General features: G+C 38.7%; 2 protein-coding genes across 3 annotated transcripts; one reads left to right on the forward strand and one right to left on the reverse strand.

The window, feature by feature from the left end:
- Nucleotides 1-2,449: 2,449 nt before the first annotated feature.
- LOC139139049 (zinc finger protein 367-like) lies at nucleotides 2,450-10,169 on the reverse strand. The gene is made up of 4 exons (XM_070707753.1): nucleotides 8,963-10,169; nucleotides 7,704-7,823; nucleotides 5,610-5,757; nucleotides 2,450-4,753 (listed from the first exon to the last, which is right to left on the reverse strand). Exons 1-4 carry the CDS (start codon nucleotides 9,330-9,332, stop codon nucleotides 4,552-4,554), a joined length of 840 nt encoding a protein of 279 aa, XP_070563854.1. The 5' UTR covers nucleotides 9,333-10,169; the 3' UTR covers nucleotides 2,450-4,551.
- Nucleotides 10,170-14,296: 4,127 nt separating this feature from the next.
- On the forward strand, nucleotides 14,297-23,354 carry LOC139139051 (SERPINE1 mRNA-binding protein 1-like). 2 transcript variants are annotated; one of them, XM_070707755.1, is made up of 5 exons: nucleotides 14,297-14,634; nucleotides 18,205-18,523; nucleotides 19,197-19,373; nucleotides 20,805-21,012; nucleotides 21,896-23,354. In XM_070707755.1, the coding sequence occupies exons 1-5, from the start codon at nucleotides 14,412-14,414 to the stop codon at nucleotides 22,202-22,204; spliced, it is 1,236 nt and encodes a 411-aa protein (XP_070563856.1). In that variant the 5' UTR covers nucleotides 14,297-14,411; the 3' UTR covers nucleotides 22,205-23,354. The 2 variants fall into 2 exon arrangements, with proteins under 2 accessions (XP_070563856.1, XP_070563857.1); XM_070707756.1 differs by having other exon boundaries at nucleotides 19,209-19,373.
- The last annotated feature ends 776 nt before the right edge of the window (nucleotides 23,355-24,130 follow it).

A 24,130-nucleotide genomic window follows, 5' to 3' on the forward strand; every position in this document is an offset into this window, starting at 1 on the left:
TGGAGCCCTCTTTTCGCCCCCTATCGACAGAAAAATGTTTTTGCTTCCAGCATGTCTTTAACCTATCATTTCGAGATTTTGCATTTTGTAGAAAATGTAGACTTTTGACGCCAGTGTGTGGACCGAAATGTAGTCTCCAGAATTTACGAAAAGTTGTAAAGTTTATGTTTGGTATAGTTTACAATACGAGTTACAACAATTGGTTACTACGACTTTCAATTTTTGTTTTCAATTAAGTAATTAGTTTCAACCATAAGTGTGTACGAATCTCAACAATAAGTTGTATAATAATGACAGCCTAAGGCATCCAGCACAGAGTATACGACAAACAGGGCTACAGGACAAACAGGTAATCCTGTTCCCCTCGCCTCCAAAGATTATTCCATTTTGATGTAAAAATACAAGGAAGCCTCTGGTCTTCCTTATTCAGGCCCTACTTTCAGATCTACTGTGTAAACAAGGCTTTAGCACAGATCCTTGATCATAATAAATATGTATTTGCCATTGTAATTGTCCTTGAAATGAATTGTCCAAAGCAGTAAAGAAAATTAGAATCCTTTGCACATGAATGTTGACAATTAAAGGTATACTGTCACCTGTTCAAATTTTGCCACAGTTACCATGGAAAGAGAAAAATCTAACAATCAAAGATTTTAAGCGGGTGGCCGCTTTTTAAAAAGCGCCCTCACATGGGCTTTTTGAATACCAAGGAACGCCCATTTGACATATATTGGCATATTTCGATTACAGGTGACTGTATACCTTTAATGGCCTCATTTAACTTTCTATAATTACGCAACATAAAAAGACCAGTTTGCAAATTTTCATGTACAATATTATTCCCTTGTTGCCTACTTGCGGCTTTCAAATTGGAAATAGCACGCTTTTGTAAACATGGTACCCTGTGATAGGAAAAGTCTTCCCGTCCAGTCTTCCCTTTGTTTGTTGATTGATTGATAGATTGATTGATCTGCTGTATTATTTGATGTCATGTCAGAGAGAGAGAGAGAGAGAGAGAGAGGAGAGAAGAGAGAGAGAGAGAGAGAGAGAGGAGAGAGAGAGAGAGAGAGAGAGGACTGACTCTCGGCCTCTAACGTCCGAACAGACTGTACGTCGTACGGTTGGAATTGTCATCTTGGAAGTGATCTGCCTACAGTTGTTCAGTTAGAAAAAAAAACATTTTTCTCTATAGTGATTGAAAGTAGAGTGCGCCTCGGGGACAGATATTCGGACTCTAATTTTTTCCCTACTTGTTGAACCCAATCGTAAGTAAAGTTTTCATCGTAGCGGTCTTTTGAAAGTGGATTGATGGCGGCCATTTGGAATTTCAAATGTCGGTTAATGTCCGGTAATTTGTTTCTCTAATTCAAAATTTGCATGTCAGCATTTTTGGGAAAATGTGCAGAATTTTGTTCCCCGATTTAACGTAAATTGTAGAGTTTGTGCCCCGCATAGGTCATTTTCAGAGCTGTGTTAGGAATTTCATCTGGCGAAAGCACGCCCTCAACATAATTGAATGATACACCTTTGTTCAAACAAAATTCAGGCTCATCGGTCCCACACAACCAGAGGGAAGCACAACTATTTACTTTTATTGATGGGACCAAAACTTCTTGCTCTTCCAACCAATGAATGTTCAGATACACAGTGTTGAGCTTGTGAACCAAGCCACTGTACACTGTACCCAGCCAGTACATGTGTAAACTTCATTGTTGTTGTTGACAAGCGAATTCTTGACAAGAATTGAAGTGCCAACAATAGCAGTGCATTTGAAATATATTGATGCTGTGTTGACAAGCTGAATAGTTGTTGTTCAAACACATTTTGAGTAGAACAAAAACTTAGTTTACATACAAACCAAAATGTTAAAGTGACAGCTGCGGCCCTTTAAAATGACAGGGAAAGCCATTGTACTGGTGCCTTTCCGTATTTCACTGACATCTATTGAGGAAAGCCGTGAGCTATGTGAGTGCAGCTTTAATACTTGCAAACAACCCGCACTTGATCTGCGTTACTTTCTATCATATTTGACCCTGAAGTTTACAGTTACCGCGTGGGGGCGCTGTCATACTCCAACGTACTAAGTTAATTGTGACATGGCATTCCTATGTAAAGCTTGAACTGCTAGCTTGTACAAAGAAAATACAATCAAGATTATAGATGACGGGGTTGGCGATTATTTTGCTACTGCAAAATAATGTAAAAAGTCTATCAGTCCCTCCAAGTTGAGGGACTGTGATTCTACATATCATTTCAGGTTTGCACTATATCACTTTCCAATCCAAGGAGCAATGAACTCTTCATCCAAAACTGCAAAGCTAAATTTGAACAAATTTGTCCCCCTTTCCCTTCCTTCATCAGTAACTCACAAAAACATAACCGCTAGCAACAAACATACTAAAAAACACTCCATTACTGCATTACACAAATGATAACCAGGACCTCAACATATTTCTGCTGTTCTTTCATGTTTTATTTCTCACACCAAAAACACATTCCATTTTCAGTGCGCTGGCAGTTCAAGTTCAATATCTAAGTGCAACTCCTTCCAAAGAAGCAACTTGCAAATGTGCTGATGCTCATATAAAAAATGCTGACCTCTGATCATGGCTACAGTCCTGTCAAGTATTACATACTCAGATCTACATTCTACCCTGGCCCACCCCTATATCTTGTAGTGAATATGTGGTATATAGTCCTAATGACTAGACACACGACAGTGAAATAAGTAGTGCATATATCATGTCCTTGGGACAAAACAAAAAAAGGCATAATTCTTTATAAAAGTGACTACATGTATAATATTTACAACCATCGACTAAGCTAGTATGCTACGATACGAGGGTGAAAGTGACATCCAAAATAATTAAGACACTAGTCATAAAGCTCTAGTTATAACAAGTGCCTGGAGTGAAACACAAGATGAGTTTTATCAAGAAAAACTTTTTTCTTCTGAGAGATCACGAGAGTGCAATAACTCAGTAAAAACAAAGTTCTGTATAATTTATGGCTGAGTAACGTCAAAATAGATGTATATGTATATTAATATATAATATATTTTTTTCCAAATTCAAACTGGCAATGGAGTTTGCAAGGCAGTGTTGGTTAGCATGATATGAATAAAACAGAATGGTCAGATGTGAATCTGAAAAGTTTGCACATCCATGCCGTCATGAGACAGAAAGGTTTGACTTTAAACTTTGTACTTGTTAACGACAATAAATCAAGAAACCCTGTCTCAATAACAGAAGCATGTTCACCTTCTTCAAATGAACTGTTATAACTGTCCATTTACTGAAATTTGTTCTATGTAAAATTGCCTTGGCAGTGACAATCAAGCTCCCAAAAAAATGCAAACTCCATGCTTCTGCTGGTGTAAATCCATGTTAGATGTCCAATACTGGACAAGGATTGATTTATCAAACAGCCCTGTGGCTGATTTCTATTTTTAGGGGGGGAAGGGGTGATGAAAATCCCTTACCTAGGCAAGTGGTACATTACATTATACTGAATAATACCAGGTTCATGAAAAGTGCCAAAAATGAAGAATCAAAAGAAACACATTTTAACCCTGTGTCTCTATTTGTTTATGGGGAAAAAAGATGCTTGTAAAATGATATTTCCACCAATCAAGCTTGTAAACTTATCTGAGAATTGGTTCAAGGTGAAAATCGGGACAACACTTGTACACTTGTGAAAATCATTTTTAAAAGGATCAAACCTGGATATGAATGATTGGTACGTTTATGTAGAGGACATCTACATTTAGTAAGTTGAAAATAGTTTTCTTCTGTAAGCTTCGGTTCTATACAAGTTATATCAAGACTTTCTACTTCTAACAGTTTACAAAATAAAGACAAAAAACCCTAAATACACAAACTTTTTGTGGGGCAACTTTTGAGTGACAAGCATTAGTTTTGAAAAAATGGAATTTTAAAGCTCACACCATTAGCGGCATTAAACTCTTAAGCAGCAAGGCAACAAATGACACTAAGTTTAGAATCAAAACTTTGACAAATGCAGAAAAAAAACAAGACAATGGGTAAATGTTTTGAACACAAGTAACAACTCAACAAAAATACACTTTCACAAATTTTGTAATGGATTTACAATTTTTTCAAAAAGCAAAATGTAAAATAATCTAACTGTGGACATTTCAATAGGGATAAGAATTCTCAAGAACATCAAACAGTTCAAAAACCCTGCAAATGCCATATTGAATAGGAAAATCGCAGTGTAGGCAGTGTGGATATAATTCTTTCTTAAAACAGCATAAATATATATTAAAAGCTGCAAATATAAGTAAAATACAGCTTTAGTCAACCATGTTTTATTAAGATTGTAAAGTTTCTGCGCTTCCTCAGAAACTCATAAAAATTTTTAAGTATAAAAAGTACACTTTTCTGTTTTTTCTTATTTAAATTAAGCACATTTTCAATGCCATTCTTCATAATTTTAAATTGCATAATTTAGAGAGCCAAAGGGGGAAAAATATGTACAAAAGCAAAACAAAATTAAAACAAAAAGTGGATAGAAATGCTTATAAATAGGCTAAGGGCTTGCTGTTGACAGTTGAATGAGCGCGAGGGCGCCATACCATTTCTCTCGCTGCTCGTGTAGTCGTCGCTTGGCTGCCTGACGAGCCTTCTTTCGTTCTGTCAAACTCTCCTGCTGTTCTTCCTTTTCCAGTTTTCTCTTGATCTGTTTTTGTTTCTGCACCGCCGGTGCTCTCTCCTTCTGGGCTTCCGTGTACCTGAAGCAGAAACAACAGAAGTTGATTCATCTCGAAAAATATTGATAGTTATGTTCACTCTAGTCATGAAGTATTCTTAGTATACCTTTGACAAATGATAATAAAGCTGTAAGCTGCTTAACTTTTCTCAATTTTTAAATTTACACTGAAATGAAATGATAAAGAGAGTTCAATAAAGTAGTTTCCAATTTCAGATCTTACCTGGTCAAAGGGCATGCATGATAGTCATTCTCATGAAAGGCTTGTGACTGTACGCAATAAAGTCACATTACACAAAAGTGGACAACATTAGATTTGTTCAATGCAGCGCGCCAATGTGTAAAATTTTTGCATCTTTTTTGACCTTGCATCTTTTTTGACCTGCTGTAACCAGTATGCTGAATTACTTTTTGTGGAAGGCCCATTTGTCAACAAGAATTTCACACAATGTATACAACAAGTTGGTACAACCAAATCCTCATTTTCTACTTCTAAGTAATGAATATCATTAGAAACAGTAAAGGCAAAACGGAGTTATCAAAATTTCGAATTCCCCCTCTTGTACTTAATTTCCCCTCTTAATCAACAGAATCTGATGCATTGAACCAAGGAACAAATATTCTGTCATACAGTTGCATTGGTTCAGATTGAAAAAAAAAATGTTTCAAAATTCCAACAAAATTATTTTTTGAAAGGAAATCAGCTTTTGATGGAATCTTTTGAAGTTAACAGTATGTAGCCATTGAGAAGATAATGCAAGGAGGAGACACTCTAAAAGACAACAATAAATATATTAGGATAAAGTAAATTTTCAATTTACTCAGTGGATTGACTGATCAGGACCCATGATTCATGTGATCTGTACTCATCTACCTACCTCATAAGCCACTCATTAACGTCTTTATTTTCATTTTCATTCTTGCCAAAACTGGACGACACACTCGGTTCGGTGAACTCTCTCTTGAGTCTTGCAAACGGGTGATCTGGGCAGTGTCTGTTGGCGTGTGTGAATCTGCTTTCACAACCTGAAGGGATGGGATGAGAAGCACAGAGTGAGTCATTGGGTGAAACATGATGGAGAGATGTTCATATGGATGCCTCATTATGAATTAGTAAATTACTTTCAGACGAGCTGATTCCAAATAGTGACTTCATCTTTTGGAATTGTGAATAGGCTAGTAGTAATTAACCCTTTGAGAGCTGTAATTTTTTTCCCCCCAAAATTTCAGTGTAACATTTTACCAACTTTTATGAATTTTTTTGTAATTTTTTGATAATTTTGGACCACATGGACATAGCATTTCAATGGCTGCAATTTTTGACCAAAATTTTGGGAAAAATCAGAAAGAAACTTGTGTAGAGCTGAAAAAAAGTTGCTGGCTATGTCATAAAGGCAACAAAAGTTGAATTTGGCATGCAAGAGGTTAAAGAGATTGGGTGCTGGTGGTCTGTTTAAAAAAAAGGCAAATCAGTAAAAGTTGTCATTTAGTGTTGACCTAATGAGAAATGGCTTGTGCAGGCAAATAATTCAACACACTGCAAGGAAAACACAAGGTTCTTTATCTTTAGTGCCACTGTAATATTATTGAATATGTTGCTTTTGCTTGAATCATTATGTAACAGAGTAATAGCATTGAAACAGCATTGTGACACAGACCCTGGAGCAAGGTTTGCCGAGTGATTCCAATGTACATTGAACCATAGACACTAATTTCAATTGTCACAGAGATGTTATTGTTTGCGTCGTACAGTGGTATGGTGGATTACTGTTGAACACAGTGAACGTTTGTGCTGCATACCAACCAAGCGGCATGTGTTTCCTTGGCGAGCAAAACATTGCTTTTACAACAAAAAATATTTTACAGCAGCAGTTGTCTGCACTTGTAGTTTGAATTTCCCATCTTACAAAAGGAAAACACCAATTTTATGACAAGACTAGATAGCTTGCGCGCACAAGTCTGAACACGTTTGCCAGAGCAAGCAGAGTGGGTTGAGCAAGCTAAACACAGCCTGGATCAGTGTGAATGTCTGTGATTTGTACCTTTGTGCAGAACAATAGTATGAGTCATGGGTCCATGCATGTCAGGGGCCCTTTTCAATGAGCTTCAATGCTACTACCTTTATTTGAATTTCCCTCCATGGTGAAAAACCAACAAAAGGCCCTTTGTTGGCGGCTGTTATCCCTTTGGTAAATTATTCACAGGGGTATCATGGTCGCCACTATTTCAAAGTGGCAGAGTTGGGGTGGATTGATAACAGACTTTGTATTTTGCTTGATTTTTTTGAGCAACTATCAAAATTATTTGTGTATCATAGCAACTGTCAAAACAAGTCTAAACAATGCTGGGGAGGGGATTTCAAAAATCAAGATAGGTAGACAACAATAGAGTGGTAAACATGCCTTTGACCCCAAAACCACAATTTTTTAAAAGCCACCGTAAAACACACAAGGGCAGAGTACCTGTTCAGACATGCTAAGTGAATGACTGAATCACAATTCAAGGTGGCGATTTTGAGAGTCATCTTGGCCAGGTTGTGTACAGGAGTATATTATGAGTCAGATACAATAGTTCAAACTCTGACTCAGACAGTTAACAGTCGAAACTGCCATGAAACACAAATCTGCTCACCAACAATGTCTGACACAATACATTTATTTAAATGACTGGGGTGATTTCCAGTGCAATTATTTCAGCTTTCTGCACGTGGTCCCCTGACAGCGCTCTGTGAGACAGCATAGCCAGTCCACATGCTCAACATAAGTCACTATTCCCCCATTGGTATGAATCATACGCTCTTTGCAACGCAAGCCAGCCTATTCAAACAGGTTCTAGAAAATCTAGGAATTGCACAATCTATGTCAGTCAACTAAGCCATATTCAATATAATTTATGAAAGCATGATTATTTTCCCAGTGATTTCTAATATTGTTGAAATAAAATGGACTGGATGCAAAACGTCTTATATTTACCTTGAATAGAGCAAACGAAAGGCTTCTCTCCTGTGTGAAGTCTCTGATGCGTTTTCAGCTGACCGCTTTGAACAAACGCCTTGCCACAGTTGGGATAATCACATACATATGGTCGTTCACCTGTAGATGAACATAAGTTTCAATCAATACACATTAAACTTAAAAATACATTTCAAAACATTTGAATTTTCAAATTAAATAAAAATTGTAGTTTTGCTATCAGTCCAATGCCATCAGAACATATTTTACATTTTTCATCAAAAAATTTGAAAACAAATCACTGTTTATCATGTGTCATGTGATGATGTAATTAACCTTAAGCCAGTAGGGTTTTTTTGTGAGTCCCACAGACAAAAATTTCGAGTGAAATAGACAGGGCCCTAATATATCCACCTGTTCAACAAGGTCATACGAGAATTTTAAGATGCAAGAAGAGAACGCGGGCAGTATGAATCAGCGGCAGGTTGAGTCAGAATATAAACATGGCTATGACTGTCCAGGTGTGAATGTTTCTTTGTGCTGCCTATTGTCACTCACACAGCGTCCGTACGTAATAACGTCAACTATGTCTTCCCGCCTTTTAAAGCTGAAAACGACAACAATACTCGTAGACCTTTAAAAACATGACAAATCGACAAAAATTTCAAATCGCATGCGTTTTCGTTCAAGGAATCGCTGTGAAATTGGGGGGAAATTTCATATTCTTGAATCTTTTTAAGTATTTACTATGAGCTGCCAGGTCGCGGTGACAGAACAGGTCACGTCAGAGAATGCAGCTGCTGATCGACTGCGAGCTGAGAGAGGTGCATACACAACATTCTTGGATCACTTATCGGGGCATATGGGAAAAATATTCATGCGATTCTTGGAGAACAGATAATACAAGAAGCTTTTCGATTCTTCTTTTCCATTTCAGTGCGTCAATACGCAATGAAAATGCACTGGTCAAAGATTGCTACAAAATAGGCAGGCCTAGCAGTCTAGCTTCAGCGTGGCGATAAAACAAGTATCGGTAAAACTATGATGAAGGTCAGTTTAATACCGGAAATGACAAAATTTAAATTCAATGAATTTCCATGAACAGTATCTTATATGATGAAGAGCACATACATCTTTGCCCTTACACCAATCATAACTGCTCGCTGTGGTGACAAAACGTCAGAGAAGCGGTTGCTCAAGCAGTTGTTCATTGGAAGGTTTGGCGACTAAAGTTGGCCTTTTAACTCTGGATTCGGCTAGATAAATCACGTAACATTTACCTGTATGCGTCCTCATGTGGGCTTGCAAGGATTTTTCACGAGGGAATACCCGATGACAGATGTTGCACCGGATCGAACTACAAGACGATGCTCCTTCCTGCATTAAGTTGGCGAGAACATCGGCTCGGGGCCGTCCGCGTCGTAAGCCGTCTTTGTCCAACCCCGGCGAACTACATGTCGAAGATGGACTCAGCTGAATTTGTTGTGCACTTTCTGCCCATCGCCAGGGATATATGGCGAAATCACTCAATCCCGGGCTCGTCGCGAGTCCTTCGAACTTCACTGACTTGATTGGAGTTCTTTTTGACATGTCTGGGATACTCTTTTGTGGAGAAATCATCGTTGCCGTGATGTCTATGTTGTTAGCCATGTTGTTGATAGGTGGAGAGTGCAATCTACCCGCCAAAGAAACGAATTTTTATTTCCCGCCTAATTCGCAATGCATCATGGAACCAAAAATTGCATAAATTATGCTAAACTATGGTAATTTTTAACTTAATTTACATCATAAAAGACGCATTACATGCAGGTGATTTACTCCATGAGTGCGTGCTATTCAACCCTTTAAAAATGTTGCGTAGTTTTCATTTATCCTTTCGTCACAGCAGATATATTTTACTAGTAATCGAGTTTGTCAGTCTCTACAGGAACATAAGCTGTACACAGTCTTTTTCCAGCGGTGGTACGTACACCCGTGCACCCCGGTACCACAGATCTGGTGAGAGATGTCCCTGCTGTGGGGTCGTGTAGTCTCAGGTCACGTTGCGTTACTAGCCAGGAAAAACGAGTGCACTGTCCGACATTGCAACATTAACAGCGCAGTCCATTGTTTGTTTACTCTGCAGCTAGTTCGCAGCATGGAGCTAAAAATGGATCCATGTTCGTAGTATTAAGTTGCACGAGAGGTCGCCAGATACACTACAAACCTATGTGCAAAACGAGTCGACACTCCAGTTGCAGCAGATTCAAGGTTTTGTTTGACCACGGTCCCTCCACGGTGGTTTGACTCGACGTCGAACGGGCAAATTCGAAAATGCACTTACAAAATGCATGTCCAGTCACGTTTCTGACGGCTCGCAGGAGCGCGCCATTACCTTATTTGGAATGTTACTGCCCTGAATATACCGTACCACGGGAAATCAGTGCGCAAATCTCCGCTATGCATGATGATGACAGATTCCCACTTGAGCGTATTTGAATATCAATACTGTTAATTTATGTGAAGCGCACTGACGACAGAGGCACGCACGCGCGCGACATCACCCGCCGCTATAATAAACAAAAGCCTGAAAAAGCGCGCCTAAATTGAAGACAAACCAATTTGCACATGTAACAACAAAGGAAGGAAATCGGTCCTTCCAAATTTTCCATCACCACAAAACCACGGGGAAAAACTTGGTCACATAGGCTTTCCACCGTGAACACTGCGACGAATTCCCACACTTTGCTGTATCATTGGTAAAGTGAAGTGGAGGATAAAATATCAGGGACATTTTGTCCAAAATAAATCAATTGTTATCAAGATGAAAAATTTTGATCTTCGAAGATCAAACGTGTTCAGGCCCAATAAATCTACCTGTACCAGCAAAATAGGCTAAGGGGACCATCCCGAGTACTAATTACCAGACAATTTATAGTATTGGCGTACAATTTACAAACTGACTTACTTGTACGTATTCAGATTTTGGGCGTCTTTTGTTTCATGGAAACTTCAATAATTTGATTTCAAATGCGTCTTTACAGTGATCATGATTTCTGAATGCTTACTATTAGAGAAAAATAATGTAGCATATTAACATCGTAAAGCTTATTTTTCGCGAGCGAATTTGCTGCTTCAAAATTACTTATCTGAGAAATAGTAGGGTCAATTATAAAGCAAATAAAACAGAAAATGGCGTATGGCCCTTCATGACGTTGGATAGTGGTTGGGTTGCATTGTGGAAGGGGACAAGAGAGGAACAAACAGAGAGAGAGAGAGGGGGGTGGGGAGGGAGGGAGGGAGAGAGAGAGAGCCGAGAGAGAGGGGGAGGGAGGGGAGGAGAGAATTCAAGTTTTTTCAACTTGAAGCTCGCTCATGTCGATGATTACCAAAATAGCCGTTGTTTGATTATTAATTCTGTGAGCTCAGGCAAAATGAAAAATGTGTGTTTCCGTAACCCGGCCGACCCTTGACATTTTGGGAGAACATTTTCAAAAAAATTCGAGCAAATTCGCTAAATTTTACCGTATTTTATGGGTCTCTGACAATCAAAAATAAAAGATAATTCTCTTAGACTATCTACTCTAATATTCGGAGGCATGTTACTGGAAACATGATTTTTTTACTTGGTCTTAAAAACTATCTACTGTTGATTGACCAATCAGAGTGCTCAATTCAGGGTGTTTTATTTACTCGTAAAGCCTTGGTCACCAAATTCGAGAAAAGAATGACAGCGCCGTAGTAAAGTTCTGTCCAATCAAAAGTGAACATGTCATATTCTGTAGACATCTGGTACGTTTTAATATTCAAATTTGGTAACACAGCGGAAACCAGCTGCAACACAAAATCTGCTGTGCCCCAGGGCATTTATATAAAGTGCCCTAGGGCATTTATAGGATGTTCCATTACATTGGAAGGCTATTTCACAAATAAAAGTTTTAATTCATATCCTAAACATGTTACATTGACAAAGGGGACAGTTGACGTAAACACATTGAAAACGAAAATATATCAGTTAGGGGCGATAGTTTTTAAGTTGGATAAAACCCTCGTACTCGGGCTCTTCTGGTATATAAAGTCCAACCCTACGATAAAATGTCTCGGCCTGCGGCCTCGACATTTTATCGTTGGGTTGGACTTTATATATCAGAAGAGCCCTCGTACTCACAACTATATCTTTCTAACAATCGTTTCGCCAATGTTATACACGGTGTTTCTGAATGGTAATTGTCATAAACTTCCTTGCAACAATGGTCAATTGTTTTATTAATATGTTACTTTGTTAACAATCATAGGTTTTATCATCACACATGGATAGAAATTAAACGTTTGTGTTGGATAACTTCAATCGGGACGTAAGCTTAGGCATGCGTAAACTCTGGCCCTGATTTTCATTCAAGAACTCGAAAATTCTTGTCTGCGACAAAGGGAAGCCCATGGGGGACTGGGATTTTGCGCATTTCGTATTTGCATTAGGCCTAATGGGTTTTTGCCACGTTAGGCTAACACAACACAACATGTAGCAAGAAAATGAAAGGCGAAACGATTGTACACACCATTCAGTCACTGTTACATGCCATGCCAGATATTTACAGGAAACAGAGCAAACACAATCCTGTCACCTATATCTCCTACCTTCGTGAGGCGCTATGCATCCTCGAAGGCAGGACTAATATTTCTTGGTATAGCCGTTACGATTGCGCCATTGACGTTCGTTAGGGTTGTATAGTCTTATTTCCAGTTAAAAATTTATCTTGCATTATATGTATGAAATTTTTTTTCGGCAATGCTCGCGCCTGTGGATTCGTTTAATCTGTAAAGTTAATGACAGATTATAGTAATGATGATGATGATGATGATGATGATGACGATGACAATGATTATCATCATTGTCGTCGCATCATCATCACCGTTATTATTTCTATTAGCCTACAAAACTGGCGAAAAGCGCCCGAATTTTCCAAGTTGAACTGAAAAAATGTAATTACGAAGGAACTTTCGTTAACCTCGATGATTCGTTCGCACGCACAATGGCTCACTATACATACATACATACATACATACATACATACATACATACATACATACATACATACATACATACATACATACATACATACATACATACATACATACATACATACATACATACATACATACATACATACACACACACACAACACACACACACACAACATACATACATACATACATACATACATACATACATACATACATACATACATACATACATACACACACACACACACACACACACACACACACATACATACATACATACATACATACATACATACATACATACATACATACATACATACATACATACATACATACATACATATCCGATGTACGCACAGACTTGTACGTGTAGAATAATCAATCAAAATCTATTAGATAAAAGGCACGTAATGTAAGCGATATCCTGGGTATTGTGGAACTGCTCAATTTATATAAAACCTCGGATATGTTTCAAACGCTCAAATATAAATGGTCGGTTCATGTTTGTTAATGTTCATGTATGTATGTATGTATGTATGTATGTATGTATGTATGTATGTATGTATGTATGTATGTATGTATGTATGTATGTATGTATGTATTGTGAGTGCGAACAGATATATGTACGTGTGTACGACCATGGTAAGGTACGGACGTATACGCGCCGCGGAAAGATTTATTCAAATCTGAGTAGTGTACACACTGATGAATTATTTGACGATCCATCGTGTAACGTATCCGATCGTACATGTACCTTTAATTGGAAATATTTTTGTCGATACATTATAATAGTTCTTTTTTAGTTTGGGCTTCGAATTTTATGCCAACAGTTTTGATTTAAGTTGATTACCAAATTCTGGCCAATAATTCAATCTCGAGATGCTCACCAAGCCAAGGAGCCAAGAAAGCGGAGGCTGGATCAGCCTCGCCATGGAAATTGCTTTTATCAGCTGAGTGGTTTCGCTTTCAGAAGAAAAATGGATAATATAATTGAAACTTAATTAATAAACAAAACAAAAAACTTAACTGAACAATGGCGAGAAACAAAGTTGACTAGCAAATAAAAAACCACAAAAACAACAACATAACAGTAAGACACAAATCCCTGCTTCTGTGAATTCAAATGACATTAATTTATGACGTATTAAAGGTGAGGCTTGTACATTGGTAGGCCTATTAATAGTCACATCATACAGTCACTGTTTTGAAATGACATGCATTCCAATTCAATTTCCAAACAGTGGCGGTATGGTGTGACTAGTAATAGGCCCACTATAAGTTTCACCTTCAATTTGCTGTACATTACTTTCAATTCAATTTAATTTTAATTCAGGATTATACTAACCCGTATGTACAATATTCGCAATTTCTCTTTCACATTTTCCGGTGACCATCAAGTTTTTTGTTGTTGATTACTTTGATGTTTTTTTTTAATTCTTGTCACTTTCACTGAATGCTTTTTATGAGCTTGCCTATAAGATAATAAATTTTAACGTTTTAATATCAAAACTGGGCACTTCTATTAAAAATTGCTACAAAATTAATTAGTGCGCAATGTATAACAACGAAGCCATCTGTTGTATCAGACAGCGCCCTCACACGGTAACCTCCATTGCAAATTACATTCCATCGTCAAACCAGCCATATTGGATTCCAGGTAGCACTGACTTCAACGCGCATCGTGTTTAAATCCGAACCATCCTTCGCTCATAGAAGGATTGCAACAGAATGGAAGTCTCCTATGGAATAGGAGTGACGAACAGGTATCAAGTGTTTCTTGATGAGGATGGAGATCCCGATGATATCCTCAATTTAGAGGAGCAGAAAAAAGACGAGAAACCATCAAAGAAGCAAGATAAGAAAGCGAAGGGTGATGCGAAACAGAAACAGAATCAACAACAAATGATCAACAAAAAGGAGCCTCTGCAGACTGCAAACGCCAAGAAAGATGGTAATTTATGCATTAGCGTTTAATTTCAACTTTTCAAACCTTTGAAATCCTGCAAAGGCCATCATAACATGCACACACTGCCGAGAAGCATGTGGTCCCTCGTCATGACGTAGTCAGTGTGGCCTGTCATTTTTCGTGACATTGTACATCGCATTTGTTGTGAATTCAGTGGTTTAGAAATATATCAATAACCAGGCAACACACACATTGTCCAACTTGAAACATTTTTATATGTTGCTAGCACTTGTGTTGGCGAGGCTGATGGCGAATGATACCCGCCGTCACCCGTCCTAGGTCATCTACGTTCATTCATTAACTACACACGTTTTCCATTGGCGATGACCCAAAGCACGCCTTCACATTCTTTTCGATCGATTCAAAGTGGAGTTGAACCTAACCAGTTGCACCGCTTTTTTAAAATGATCCATCTCGTAGGGGTCTGGTTTTTAAATGCATCCACCAACAATAACTGCAGTTTAGCATTCCGGAAAAAAAACTTTGGAATATGAGTCTTGTCCAGATAGTTGAGATGTCCGGTCTCCTGACCTTGGAGTTTGCCCGAAATTTAGGAGGAAAATTGTCGTTTGCTTAACCTTGATGAATACTTAGGTGCATCAATGACATTGGCACTGTTTTTGAGATTGCATATCTAAATATTGTCTCTTTGGTGACATTAGCCCTTTATTGGGAAGTGAAATGGCTTGTTGTAGGTTTAAAATAATTTAAACTAACGAGAGAGTATGTACCCCAGATAGCTGTGAATACGCCGGCGTATTCACAGCTAGTACCCTAGACAGGTGCCAATAAAAGAGCAAGGATATCATACACCACTTACTCTTGGCAGCTTTTTCATTCTAGGAAATCACAGTGATGCTGCGTTGTAACAATCCAGAAAGCTTAGGGCACATGTAAGCAGTTTACATATGGTGATGTAGCAGCCTGTCCTCTCATATTCCCAGTCACTTTACCTAAATAAGCACAAAAATCATATTACACAAACAGAGCCAAGAATCTTATTATTGAAAGTATGTCCAACTCATGCCAGGACTTTTCTTGCGATTAATAACCAGTAATTTTTAACTCACAGTCATATTAATTTCCACCCCCTGGTGTATGAAGCAGTCATGTTTGTGAACATAAGGAATGTCACAGTAATTCTCAAAACATTTGTAATCATCTACCGCAAACTGTTGTAGCCATGTTGTGATCATATCTGTTCATTTGCTGTGAAAATTCATGGATTCTGTGGGTTGCATGAACCTAAATCATGGTGTTTTAGCTTGTAGTAAAGCCAGTAAAGTTTCCTTAGGCCAACAGATAAAAGACGTGCTCACTTCCATTCTTTGGAGGGGTTTTGTGCCAGCCAAGGTGTGAATACACAGAGAGAAGTCACAGTTGAGTGCACACACTTCTACTCCCGCACAAGTAAATTTGAAAATGCCTGGTCTGACCTTAGATCGATGTCTTTCCATTGCTTTCATGAGACAGCAATCGTTCTTACACCTGCTGTGCAGAAATTTGTATCCTACTTAGTTTACACAAAAGCGTACAGCGCTCAGAATTTCCGTAAAGTTCATATTGATAATGTGAGAAGCCATACAAGCGCTCTAATCTGTATTACAAATGATCCAGGAACAGAGAAACATCAGTCCTTTATTGGGGCCTAGATAATCCTTTGCAAGAGACGTCAAAATACCAGAAGTGGGCAAAGTAGCTTTGGTACTCATTTGAAATATTTTTGCCATTCACAGACACAGTTTAGTGGCCGATTTTGACCTGTTGCCAATGGTTTATCTGCGTCAGTGTCATAAGAACAATAGATTGCATATTATTTAGTTTAATTACGTGTTTAAAGTGAAAGGTACCCTATAGTACAGGATACATTCTTTCTGAACCTGTGACATTTGAATTGTGTTAAATTACTAAATCGTTGTACAGGTACATAAAATGGGAAATACATTTCTATACTGTTACTCAAATCTATTATTTATCAAAGCTGCAGCTGTTGCATTCACCTGATCTGGAATGTCTATCTTGTGTGCTGTATTAGCAACAAGGGCACCTTTTATTCTCAGATTTGCCCTGTCACAGTCACAGTGGTCATAACATATTCTAGGAAAGACTGACGGTGGTACCTATGTGTGGAGATATTTCAGGGCATCTAGCCAAAAGAGTACGAACAGTACATCAAGTACAGTTATGTACATCACAAATGCACATGTTCTGTTCAAGAACCTGTCATGTCCTCACCGGGGACCTTCTGTTCCGTGTTAGAACTTGGCATTTGAGAAGAATGCTACTTTCAGTCAAGTGTTACTTGAATTGGTTCATTGTGAACCCACAAATGGTAGTTCTGTGTATTTCAATAGACATTTGTGTAGTAGCAGTGGTAGATTTGTGTGAGATAATTGAGTCTTGTTTGAAACTGCAGGATGTCATCATAACCTCAGTGACACCTGATTGCCATAACTGTTCACAGTTGCACAAACACATCTACTTTTCCTGATTAGCATGTTATGTAACCAGAGTGCAGTTGTATTGTTTACTTTCAGGTCAAAGTGTACATTTGACATTGACACTGCCCTTGCAACCTGAGCCAGCTGCCAGGTACCAATATTGGCTACTTTAACCCATTCATCATCTGGGTCGGCACAATCACATGGTTTCCCAATGCAAGGTTCGACATAGAGAATATGAATTAGCCGTGTAATGATGAAATCTGTGTGGATTTAATTAAAAATGGTATTTTCAGGCTGTCATAACAATATAAAGATCAGCAAAACCTTATGGCCTCATGCTTCACGTGATTGTGTCAGTATAGTTCAGTTATTGCTGCATTTCCCTTTCAATTTGTATAATTGTTCTAGTCATTAACAACCTGATGCTCCTATGTATTTTCCAGATGTGTACACCATTGAGAACTGCGCAGATTTTAACTACAGATACAAAATTATGCTGGCATATCAATTTCAGATGAGAGCTTTACTGTTGAAAAAAGCCCAACACACGTTTCTTTTCAATGCACAATGAATGCAGTACTTCATGAATAATGCATCCATGACCTATATTGATTTCTGACCACGCATAAAAATGGATTTTCAAACACTATTCTTGTCTGTCCAGGTAACTGGTAGGGCGTCCTCTGTCAAAATTGAAGTTTTCTTCCAATTGGATTTTAATCAGCAAATATAGGAAAATACACAAATACTAAGCCAGCGCATGGGACCACTGTGCATGGATGGATTCCCAACAATTTTTCAACATTCTGTATGTGTGATAAGGTGTCTGTTGCTTCAAAGAAAATGTTAGCCTGCCAGTTACAAAATATGAGAGCAAGGAACTGAATCATAGCTGCTGGCCAGTTTTCATCAATTTCTACGTGTTTCACTCCTCAAACCAAGGATGCTATTTCAGAAAGTAGTAAAAATGCAAAGGAATAGCTGTTGACAACATTTGCAAATTCCCGGCAGAGAGAACTTCATGGGTATATGACCCTTATCATCACAACAACATAGAACAAGCCAGTTTAAACTGCACTTATAAACATTTCAAAATGTTTTTCTTTTGCAGAAAGTGTAAGAGAGCAGTCAAGCAAGCCGCCCCGTCAGCAACGTGAGGACAGGCGACAAGGTAATCGCAATGTTGTCAATAACACTGACGAGAACAGGAGGCCCGATTCAAGACGCAACCGAGAACGAAGACCACCCCGCGACGACGCCGAACCCCAAGTAGCATCCCCACAGGATTTCAAGAATGAACGCGATACACGAGATAGACCGGAGCGAGGGCGTGGATTCCGTGGAAGAGGGCGCGGCAGAGGTGGCTTCTACGGTGGCCGCGACAACCGAGGGAAACGTGAATACGAACGACACAGTGGCAGCGATAAGAGGTAGGTACTTGAAATAAGAATGTGGCATTTCACCAAGTAAACTGATAAAAAGAAACTGCACGTCTGTTGTGTGGCATCAAATGAAATGGTTAAAAATGTGAAAGTACACATTAATTTTACTGGGTATGGCATCATGCATACATTCAACCGCACTATATACACCATGTATAGTTCACAGATAAACTCTAATTTTATATTAATAATAAGTACTGTAGTACTAATTTTTGTCGTTTTCAGTTTTAACAGTCAAACACCGTATGTAGAATTTGCAGATAAACTCTAGTGTTATACTAATAATTAGCGCAGTAGTAGTAATTATCGTCGTTTTCAGTTCTCATAGTATTATGCTAATTGGTCGTGCGAAGTATTGCCATTTTCAGTTCTAGTAATAGAGCCATACAAACTACGTCACACTGTCTGTGTTTGTGTCCTGTCGCCATGTGTTCGTCAAGCTGTAAATCTGTAACAAATCCAGTTATAGAAACACATTTGTAGACCAAAACATAGTGTCTTTAGCCCATCACCCCCTTGCACTGTATTAATCATGCTACTTATCATTGACTCTCTCTTTTTTCCCCCTCCATGTGTATGTGTGTTCCTCGTACCATGTCTGTCACTTGACTTCTCTGCCACCGCAATCACTAAACTGGATATTCTGATTGAGGATATAAAGTTCTTCTTCTAGCTCAGTGAAACCGCAGGACAAGCGTGAGGGCTCCGGCCCCCACAACTGGGGCAACGTGAAAGACGAAATGAAGGACGTGACGAGCATGGATATGAATACCTCAAACGTAAGCGAAGACGCTGAATGGTCCGCCCAGAACGAAGATATTGAAGGCAAGGACACAAAGTGAGTTTATTTGCGGCCTGAGCTGTTACTCAAAAATTATGCTATAAACTGTTTCATTATTCCACCAAGTAAAAAGTATAATATACCCGCCATTTGCCTGTGGCGGCTCTGCTTGTACTACAAGTCGTACATTTTATCAGACAGTTACACATTTCAGTTCAAGCGTGTAGATGAGATTTAATCCTCTTTCTACCAGGCTCCATAGACAAACCACAGAAATAAATACAACTTGGGAGAAAGAGGGTTAAACATTGCAGGTCCAAGCTGCAGCCATTCAAAGTCCGCCAGCTGTAGGACTGTAATTTAGTAGGGGTTCTCATAATGCTTGAAAACATAGATTACTCTCTGATACATTGTTACCCCCCAAAAAAATTCATTAAGCAAATTTTCTCAGAACATTACAACACTTTATTGGAAAAGTTTACAGTGACCTGTGTGTTTTATCTGCATAGGCAGGTTATTGAACCAATTTATAGAATTTTATGTGCACACTGTACAACACAAGGACTGTGCAACTGTAAAATCTGTCTATAAATCAAACTTGAACCCATCCAACTCTAGATGAGAAATATCAAACCCCAAATGCGAGTCCTAGACTGAGAATGTACCAAGGTGTACTGCTTGCTTCATTGGTGTCCTCTTGTCTAAACTTGCACCTTCAGTGTAATATCTTCACCAATTTCATGCATATTCAAAACGTAAATGTTCGCAGGCATTGATTATCGTAAAACACGCTCAAATTGTGTAGCATCAGTCAGGTCCGTGTATGTCAATATATTGTAGTCTGCAATTCTTGCTTCCACAAATACAGTTTTGCCACCTAAGTGAGTAATAAAAGTCTCAGGCAGAAAATAGGGCCGACTCGCAGCAATTTCGAAGCTGTTATCCAATTGGTTGGCAGAATCTTACCGTTATAATGAAATAATACAAATAAACTCCCTAAGTTGCTGTGAATAGTGACAATCGACCAATCAGATATAACCTTGCAAACACGCTGCGAGTCAGCCGAGAAAATATGGCCAATTTCTACAGGTAAAACATAAGATTACATTAGCAAAAGCAAAGTTTTAGGCTATACAGGAATTTCATGCAAGATACGCCAAAAAAGATGAAATGATAAACGAGCTTGGCTTGTTTCGCAAACAAAACTTTTTGCCATGACATTTTTGTTAAAAGTATTTATGAGATTACTGTCTCAAACTCTTGCTGTGACGAGAAGTCACATTTTTACCCATAATGCATTTCAATATGTAGTTTGCCCCCCTGGCACAAGGCAAAAGTTATTTAAGGTATTGGGCATAGATAAAAAAATGATTAGTTTTCAATGGTGATAATGATATTTAAACCATGCCATTGATTGTCTTTCAAAATGCTTTGCCACGCATGGACCTATGATATTTATCAGCCTTGTCCTGTACGCTTGTCTTGCAGGGGTGCTGAAAATGCCGAAGTTGAAGAACCGGAACCCGTCGAAGAAGTGAAGGAAATGACGCTGGATGAGTACAAGGCCTTAATGTCAAAGGAACGTGAGAAGTGTGGAGCCCAGTTCAATGTACGCAAAGCTGGCGAAGGTGAAGACCAAGGACAATGGAAGAAGACCTACGTTTTGAAGAAGGACCGCGAAAATGAAGAAGCCAGGGTGCGTAGTCTGTGTCGTTTGGTTAACTAAACACGGCATTGGGATAAACCATAGTACTGTACAAACAAAAACTGCATGCAGAAACGTTCTGGTAAAACTGCACGTATTCTTGTGTGTCCATATGTATTTATATGTAACTTTGTACAATAGTGTCTTCAGAACTTTCAGTGGTGACTCCTGTTATCACAAATGGAGTTTTAAGCTTTATTCTGTGTATATGACATTCTTATCTCACAGACTTCCAACAAAATCAGAAAAGAGGGCCCAAAAGCCATATGGTTCCACATTTACTTACATCCAGTTTTACTATCAGTGGGTTTAAAAGACTGAGTGCCTTAAAATATCAGATGTATTGTTTGAGAAGTCTATGATTGTTCAACATTCTCAAACATTATGATAAAACTTGTCAAACACTGCCTGCAGCCCTCTACCAACAGGCAGAACAGATAGAACAAAAATAACGATATCCTCAATAAATACAAAGCTTGTGGGCTTGGCCAACAAACCATAAGACATTTCATACTTGGCAGTTTCCTTTGTGCTGTTGATGAATATTGCATTGTGTATCTTAGTTGCTTGGTCAGCAACCCACAGGTTTCTGCCTGCATCTGAAAGTCATTTGTGTAAAGGAATGTTTAAGAAATCTGCATTGAAAGAAAACAACAGTGCTTCAGTCTTAATTAGCTCTCAATTTTGAAAGTTAAAATTTGTCATAGAATAATGCTTATATGAGCTCTGTGAATCCAGCCATCTACTCACCAATGACTTAATATTTCTAATCCTAGCCTACCCACCCTCATCCCTGTCCATATCCTACAGCTACAAGCTATGCAGTCCCAAGACTAATGCATTGTTATCACTCTGCTCTCTTTCATCTTGACAGGTCTCTGAAGAGCGCTACATCCGCGAGCGTAGTGCCAAACACACTGTTGACATCGAAATTAAGTTTGCCGATAATCCCAGCCGTGGCGGCGCAGCTGGACGCGGGGGCGGAAGACGCGGCCGCAGAGGACGTGGAGGCCCAAGTGGCGGTGGAGCTGGTGGTGCTGGAGGCGGCCGTGGTGGCGGCTTCGGCTCAAATTCCGGCAGAGGCAGCGGCGGCGGTTTTGGAGGAAACCCGCGCAAGACTCCAGTAGGAGGATCTGCTCCGAAAATGGATGATGAGAATGACTTCCCATCGTTGGGAAAGTAAAACTTTTGCTACCTGTGCACTCGGCGAAAAATGTATAAACCGGACAAAATGTCTGCCAGAAAATCACTCATGACATGGACCTCATTAATTATATGGTATCTGCCATTTGTGGTCAAAAGACACTACGGAAAATTATGCTGGAACAATGTCTTGAAAATTTGAGAGTTTAAACACAAAAAGTAGAAAAACAGCTAAGAATATTTTTTCCTTTTTATTATTGAGAAGAGAACACAAGTTTTCTTTGTTTTTTTTTTTACAATTTCCCTTTGCTATTTCCTATGTATTATACATGTTGTTACGCATATTTCTAGTTCTCTTTCCATGGTAGGACACTATTTCCACAGTTTAGACTACATTATGGCTGCCAATAAATGTGTATTTAAAGGGGACAATACAATATTTGTTCATTGCTGCATTCCTGTAAGTTATATGGAATGTTGTACATTTCACTGTGAACCCAGAAACCCTACATGCGGAAAAATCCCTCCAGTGAAAGAGTATATATATATATACAACCATGCATGTCTGATGATGGTAGATGTAAAATTAATTTTGATTTTATTTGTATTGTTGGACTTTAAATCTTCGCAGTTGTCCATATAGTGATTGGAATAATTTTTTTTTTCATGGAGATCTGTACAAATACCGTCTACATGGCTTGGAAGCCAGAGAAGAAAGCAAGGTTGTTTCGTTTGCTTCGTACATAGTAGGATAAAATAAGTGTGGTACGCAATTTAACTTAAAACCTTCAAAATCACACCAGTTTATTATCAGAGGGAACAAATATTTAAAGAAAAATACCTTTAAAAAAAAATACAACATTTGGAATGCGTAATGCAACTATTTTGTATTTGAACACAGGAGTATAAGCTTTAGGCAGATACCAATTTGGAACAGGTCGTGAGGCAGTCTTTTGGCATAGTTTTGACCAAGTATTTTTGCTAGTAAATGTGTTGAACTTAAAAAAAATGCTAAACATCTTTATTCACATGAGGGTGATTTGAAGGAGGGAGGTTGGCTCCCTCCCTTCCTTCCAGGACTTGGCAGGTTTCTGACGCCTATAAATATGAATAAACACTGACGATACATGAACTCAGTTTATTCCTAGAACAACCGTTACAAATAAACCTTTGAGCTCTTGGAAAACCAAGATGTGTTGTGTGCTTGATTTCTCAGTGGTCTGTAAGAAGGTGGGATTGGTAGAGTGCAGGATACCATACGCGGCAAAATAAAATGTCCACCCCTGTGCGCACAGGTCTGTGTCAGCAAAGAAGTCACATGGCTGCCACGGGCTGATGTACAGATCTGTATCCAGTGGCTCAAGGGCATTACTGCACACACTACTGTGATCACAAAGATGTGACAGGGTCTGAAATTTCTGCCTGTATCAGTACCTTCATCTGTAATTTGCATTGTACAACAGTTAACAGAGTTTTACCAGAATGTTCGATGTTATTCCGGCAAGTATATTTAACTCTGAAATTTGGGAACTTAAGCTCTGACGAGACTACTGGTCACCTCTCTACACACCAGTCTCTTGTGGTTAGATATAGGACGGGGGATGAGGGGAAGGGCCCCTGCAAGCATTAGAAAAAGAGGAGGTTCGGAAACTGAATTTTCATTTCCTACAACAGCTGAGGTACATTTGTACAGAGTGGCGGTGCTGTGATTGGCTATCTACTGTTAATCGGAGATTGCTTTGAGTATGCTGATTGAGCTAATGAGTGTATGGCAGCTGTAGTTAGAAAGGGTACCTCAGAAATCTTACCCCACAATGCACAGAAGATCAATTTTGACACAGATGATATGATTTGAGAGATGAAGAGGATATCGATGCCAGTCTATTGAATAAACTCTGCCTTTTTTGTAAGGAACATCTGGATTTGAAATCTGCAATGTGTGTATCATATTCATAGCCATTTTATA

The sequence above is a fragment of the Ptychodera flava genome, chromosome 8 (assembly GCF_041260155.1).
Source record: "Ptychodera flava strain L36383 chromosome 8, AS_Pfla_20210202, whole genome shotgun sequence".
Lineage (NCBI taxonomy): Eukaryota > Metazoa > Hemichordata > Enteropneusta > Ptychoderidae > Ptychodera > Ptychodera flava.